Here is a 6,683-nt window from a genome sequence, read left to right as displayed (position 1 = left end):
TTTTAAGGGTTCTTGTTCTTCATAACTTAGACAAGACGATAAAGTTGAGAGATTATGTATTTCCTTTTGTCAAACTTGACGTTTTCCACTTATACCGTAGATATAAGAGTGGATATCGGTACAATTAAAAATCCAATCAAATTTCCGGATATCGGTTAGGAACGGTTGGATCAAATTTGGTTCGGATCGATAAATAACATTAAGTGGGCCTGAACCCAACGCTAAACTTATACCAAGAGATACGAATCGGCCCATCATCCGGTAATTACCAAACAAGCTGATCAAATCGCGTCATTACGTACTTCAAACGTAGAAAAGAAACACAAATATCCACGTCATCGATCCGCATAAGAATTGAACCAATCAGAAAGAAAGACGCGGATCGCCAACGTCGGATTTCTCTCTCATCGACGTAATCTTGACCGTCGAAAACTTGAGGGTTAATGTCATTATGTATCTTACTAAGATTAACCGACTAACCATTCACCTATATATACTTTCATAATAAACCTTTTTACTATTCCCCACACACAAAGCAAACAAAAAACAAAAACTCGCTTTCTTTTGATTCATTAGCAAATCCTCTCTCTTAAGGGCTTTTTTTTTTTACGCATCTTCAAGAGAACGATGGCTCGTACTAAGCAAACCGCTAGGAAATCCACCGGAGGTAAAGCTCCCAGGAAACAGCTTGCCACCAAGGTTTGTTCTTCTTCCTCTACTTCTTCTTCTTCTTCTTCTTCAATCCTTTCAATTCTGTACGGTTAAATTGTATCTAGGGTTTGGTTTTGTCGAATTGGGGGTTTGAATCTTGCGTTTTCTGAATCGATTTGAATCTTTGAGCTTATGAATCTTTCTTTCTAGTGAAAACGATGTTATTTTAAGGTTTTCTGATCTGGAATTGAGTCTTGAGGTTATGGTAACGAAATTGGTTGAAAAGGGGATCTAGGGTTTACTAGTTTTGGGGAAATTTTTTTTTTTGGTAAATACAGGCGGCGAGGAAATCAGCGCCAACCACCGGAGGAGTCAAGAAGCCTCACCGTTACCGTCCAGGAACCGTGGCTCTTCGTGAGATTCGTAAGTACCAGAAGAGTACTGAATTGTTGATCCGCAAGCTTCCCTTCCAGCGTCTTGTTCGTGAGATTGCTCAGGACTTCAAGGTATTATTCTCTTTTGATTTCTCATTAGTTTTTAGATTAGCTGCGGAATTTGGTCGAATCATTCAATTAGTTGGTTTCTTGTGGAATTAGGGTTTTTGGCTAATTAGGTTTATAATTTTTTTGCAGACGGATCTGAGGTTCCAGAGTCACGCTGTGTTAGCTCTTCAGGAGGCGGCTGAGGCGTACCTTGTTGGTTTGTTCGAAGATACCAATCTCTGCGCAATTCACGCTAAAAGGGTGACAATCATGCCCAAGGACATTCAACTGGCTAGGAGAATTCGTGGGGAGCGTGCTTAAGTTTCTTCAGTTTTCTTTTTTTGAGATTACGAATGATGGATGATGTTTTAGGATAATGTTTGGATTCTTTTTTTTTTTTTTTTTTTTTTTTTTTACTTTTTGCTTTCTTTAATTTCCATTACTAAGTAATTACATGGTGTTGATCGTTGAACAGCTTCCCTTTATTCATCATAACAATGATAAAAGTCTTTTCCTTTTTTATCTCTCGATTCTTATTGATTTGATTTGTTAAAATTCGTTCATGAAGTTGCTGGTTTTGTGTTTTTGTTCTTAACTCGGTTTAATTATTACAACGTTTAATTATCAATTTTGATAGGATAAAATTTATTATTTTATATTTTGGAAAATATCTAAAGATGTTCTTACTAGATGAAATTTGAAAGAAGATTATCAAAATCATATTCGTTTTTGTGTGTTTGTTACTTATGGTTAATAGTATGAAAATCCATAACAGACACCAGGCCTTTTTGTAGCGGGAAAAAAACAAAAAGCCTTCTCGTTTTGATGTTTTCATACCATATCATAGAAATATGGGCTAAACTTATTTTAAAAATTAACTATCATGGGCCACTTATTGGGGCCTCAAAACTATCTGAGATTATTAATTACCTTCTCAGTCTCTCATTCACAGAATCGGCCCTCGGAAGCTACGAGTCTTCGTGTCGTCTCCGGCGAAACTCCGGTATATCTCCGTGTCTAACGTTTACCTAAGGATTTGACCCGTCTCTTTTCGCTTAATCATATGCACATTGCATTGTGTTGAGGAAGGCATGCGGTACATTGCATCTTAACGGATTCGTTTTCAACTATACTGATTCAATGAATCTCTAGAGTGTGGATGGAATTTTAGTAGCAGGCAACCTCATAAATGATCCATCAAGATTTGTGTGTCTCACAGCTTATTTCTGCTTATGTGTTTTCAGGAAAGTGTGTGACTGAGATTTGAAGAGTATTGTTTGGGTTCAGATTTGTGGTATACAAGAAGATGAAAATGGACCCCCAAAGAGTTTAATCAATGAGGTTTGGTCCATTAGATTTTTTTTTATATTCCACATGTGTTATTGTCTGCTTTGTTGGTGTTTCTTCTTTGTTTTTATTCATTAAGGTGTTTTTGATTCCTTTTAATGTTGTGGCCAATTTTGTATCTGAAAGCAAACATGATGATCTGTTCTGTGCCTTAAATGTTTACTGGGGCAAGAAAGTGTACTTAGAGTTTGCTTCAGTCCATTAGAGTGTTATATCAAGTCCTTTTTAAGATTTTGTGTTTTAGTCTCATAGTTTTGACTCTTGTCCCACCTTTTGTGTATCATTCATACGCACATGGTTCTTTTGTACTTTCTCTTTATGTTTTGTGTAGATAGTGCATGAAGATTCATCCTATAGGCCAAAGACTAGTCAGTACTCTTTGTCTAGTGTTCACAAATTTTAGGGTCTCACAAAGATTTCATTGGATCCTCTTGATTATTTCATGATTTGTTATTTAGCTGCATTATTAGGATCATCTGAGGTGTTAATTATGTTTGTTCTTCTGGACTCTTTGCTTCTTGTCATCATCACAAATTAACAAGTTCTTATTTTATAAGTATTTGTTTTGTTTTCTTTCTGTGTCTTGTTAACCACTTTTCAATAAAAGAATGTTTTTTTCTTACTTTTAGGTATCCCAACTGTGACTTTATATATATATCTTTTTCCGGTTTGCTTGACAACAAATCTTCTCATGGATCTCAATATAATCTCTTTCTTCTATAACCTAAAAAAGTTTCTCTTCGTTTCTAGGAACTTCACCAAATCCTTTATGGTGGTTGGGTGTCTATAAGAATCCGTAGATGTCTAGTTTACAACTCGTACTTGTAGAAATGTGGAAAGATGTACATCATTGAACTATAGTAGAAAAAATATACTCACAAGAGTACTAACCCTTGGATAATACTGGTGAAGGTATCAATGACAAAAAAAAAAAAAAAACCAGCACAAAAGGAAACTCGAGCAGAGAGGCTTGGCTCGAGAAAAACAATTTCAGAGCAAAACCCAAATAAAAAAGAAAAGAAAAGATTCTCAGAGCTTAAGGGACAAGTCAAGGTTCTTTTGCTGCTCTTCTTCAGCAGGCTTCAACAATTCTCCACCTCTCCGCCATAGTTCGGGAGTTGGAAACTCTACTGGAATCCTTCCTACATCGAACCTACTGATGTTTTCACATGTGGAAGTCAACGGTGGAGCAATCATCATCTGATGATGAGTATATTGATTCTCTGTTGAAGGTAGTTTACCTATGGCTGGTTGCTGAACGAGTGGTATCCTTGACCAGTTGATCTGACCATACTCACCACCAAAAACGTTATATGAACTTGGTTTGGGACTCATTGAGTGCGCCTGAATAGCCAAGGATCTGTTGCTGTACTGTCCATGGAAGGGGAACGGAGAAAAACCATATGGATGCCCGAAAGCTGCGGCAGATGCCATCCGTTGCCCTCGCTTTGCCAAAGTCCTCTCTCTTTTGTGTGCATTTTGGTGACCACCAAGCGCCTGTGAACTGTAGAATGTTCTTTGACAGTAGTTGCATGAGAAGAGCTTCTGTTCAGTGGAACTTGACCCGTTAAAACTCGGAGTGACTACACTTGCCTCTAAGCAGTTGAGGAGATTGAGTTCTTGATTGAGCTCTGGTTGACTAGAATCATATCCTGCTAGCTTAAGGTCAAGCCTTATACCTTTCTCTCCTGCTTTTTGATCATAATTCTCTTCTGCTTGTGCTGATTCTGCCTCTATGTTGTAATTTTCTAGGCTCAGCTTTGTTGGAAATGGAAGAGTGGTGGATGCAGAAACGATGCATGAAGAATCAGATGGTCTTGGCTTTCCGCTGGAAGAATCCATGAGGGGCAAAGAGGGAATATAATTTTCCAGGTGATGATGGTTTTGTTCCCTTAAATTGTCTCTTTCGCTCTCAACTCTCAGATCAATAGCTATATATCTGGAATTGCATATGAAAAAAATGATTAAAAGCCTAGATTTTTCTCAGAAGTGGGAGCAGAGGTTTGATGCTATATAAGGAAAGAATAGACTCGCTACAAATGCTTTTGGGTTTGGTAATAAGTGGAAAAAAGTAGTAAGAAGATGAGAGAGAAAGAGAGAGAGATATGGGTAGGTCTAGTTTGCTGACACACCACACACAACAGAACACTTGAAGCTGATTGGAACTCCACCAATTAAAACCTGTGTTTATCCCTTTGTAGGAGCAACTTTCACTTCACATCAAACTTTTTTTTTGGCTGCTTTCTCCTTCAATAAACCAATCCCTATTCTCTGTCACGCATTAACTTCTTATTTTTGGTCCTCTCAGTCTTGTGCCTCTATCTGCTTAAAAGTTCTTCAACAACGAGTATACATATCATCATATGTATGCCAATGACATCTATAATCGCCCTAATTCAAAAAGCCTTTTAAACCAAATTTTAGTCCTGGTGAGTTCAAGAACTTCTTGTTTAGAACTACTATGCTTGATATTTGCTAAGTCCGGCTCTGATTGATGGATGCTTTGTTTTTCTGTGGACAGATTCCTATAGGCCCCAACTCGTCTTCGTATGGTATGGTCTATGTATGCAACCGCGGATATATGTGTAAGGAAATTACAAAACCATCCCTTCAAATCCGCAATTGGATATGTATAGTAGTATTCACTAGTTTTAAACTCATGGAGACTTTTAACTTTTGTATGAAGGAAAAAAAAAAGGAGTTGTGGGGGAACAAGACAAAGGAAAGCTAGGCAGTTCAAAACGATCTTCTGAAACTGGGACCGGTTTTATTTGTATGATGAAACGACAACTTGTTGTAATATTCACGGAGTAGATGAAGATGACAACAAGTGACAATGAAATGAAAAGGATGCTCAATGACAAGAGAGAGAGACACAGAGAGAAGGAGAGAGTGGACCTAGTGGATTATTCAGGTATGTTTGATGTTTCTGTGTACTTTTTGAAACTTCGAGAGGATAGTGGCCATGTCTGTTTCCTTTTAGCTTTCTACTGTTTAACTCGCTTTTGTCCTCTTTTCACTTCTTGCTTTTAGACTTTGCTTCATATTCACTCCCCTCCCTCTTTACATCCATTGGAATCCTCAACAGTTTGGGAGGCACCCGGATTTTATGGTGATAGGTTTTCGAATACACACTGTACTAAACTCTCTTAAGACACATTGTACTAAACAGTGATTGCCACTTTTTATATGATCCTTCCTGAATTTTTTCTTATACACACAATAGAGTCTCTAGAAGACCTTGGCAACATGTAACATCTTTTGAGTTAAACCAGGATTACTTAAGTTTGTTTCTGCTAATCATAGACAATCATATCTGAATACGTTTCATCATTATATATGATCTATTGTAATGAATTATGTTCGGATCCTTTTCACTATAGTTTGCTTTCAACTTAAATATTATTAAATATATGAATTAAGGGACATGATTAGGAATAGTATCACCCTTATTTCACAAATAAACACTTTAGTTTATAGAGAGCCACCTCAGCTATTCTAATCCACTTGAGAGTTGAGTAGAAGTCTTTCTTTCTTTAAAAGGCAACTACATATAAAGTACAAAAAAACTCTAACTTCTTGAGGCAACACATTTGGTCCTAATTATCAAATTTGAATGCGGTAATTTCTTACTCTGTTTATATGAGTCCACAATCTTTAGATGCGAATGCGACAAGAGCGAGTTGTATAGTTTGATGCTTGTTCGTGTGTGAATATAATCATAAAATGAATTGTTTATGGCTTTATGAAAAATTCGAAGTACCAATAAATTTGTTGTTCAGGTTTGGGTGGGAAAACAAAGTGATACGACAAAGCGTCTCATCTGTGCTGGGCCTCAGGTTACGAATCTTTTATATTTCTCTAAACTTTAGCATATTTTAATACGTAGTGGAAGCCGAAGTTAAAAGAAAAAATATGCAAGTAAAATCCAAAGATCTATAATTTGTTAGGACAAGTAGTTTAAGTATGTTGAGTATTTTGTCGAATGCGACCTTATAATATAATTCGTGGGTCCAATGTTACATACGATCTACAATTAAAGAAACTGGGAAGCTGATTCGGTGAATCAAATTGTAGTTTTTGGTATCCGTAATGAGGAACTAAGTCGTACCACTCCAATGAAGTACAAGATCAAAATCTTTGATCACGACATGTTTTGAGTTCTGATGAAAGCCTACAAAATTTTGGAACTTAAACATATTT

General features: G+C 36.8%; 1 protein-coding gene, 1 long non-coding RNA gene and 1 pseudogene across 3 annotated transcripts; 2 read left to right on the top strand and 1 right to left on the bottom strand.

The window, feature by feature from the left end:
- The first annotated feature begins 377 nt into the window (after positions 1–377).
- Positions 378–1,655, top strand: LOC104705364 (histone H3.3). The gene is made up of 3 exons (XM_010421349.3): positions 378–699; positions 990–1,157; positions 1,284–1,655. Exons 1-3 carry the CDS (start codon positions 628–630, stop codon positions 1,452–1,454), a joined length of 411 nt encoding a protein of 136 aa, XP_010419651.1. The 5' UTR covers positions 378–627; the 3' UTR covers positions 1,455–1,655.
- Positions 1,656–3,288: 1,633 nt separating this feature from the next.
- LOC104705363 (zinc finger protein 3 pseudogene) lies at positions 3,289–4,511 on the bottom strand (annotated as a pseudogene). Its single transcript, XR_015563278.1, has one exon. The product of XR_015563278.1 is annotated as a zinc finger protein 3 pseudogene (transcript).
- A 628-nt stretch (positions 4,512–5,139) lies between these two features.
- LOC147939561 (uncharacterized) lies at positions 5,140–5,793 on the top strand. The gene is made up of 2 exons (XR_015563279.1): positions 5,140–5,394; positions 5,514–5,793. It is a non-coding gene; the product is annotated as an uncharacterized LOC147939561 (long non-coding RNA).
- The last annotated feature ends 890 nt before the right edge of the window (positions 5,794–6,683 follow it).

Source organism: Camelina sativa, chromosome 8, assembly GCF_030686135.1.
Source record: "Camelina sativa cultivar CO46 ecotype springtype chromosome 8, ASM3068613v1".
NCBI lineage: Eukaryota > Viridiplantae > Streptophyta > Magnoliopsida > Brassicales > Brassicaceae > Camelina > Camelina sativa.
This window is presented reverse-complemented; position numbering and strand designations above follow the sequence as displayed.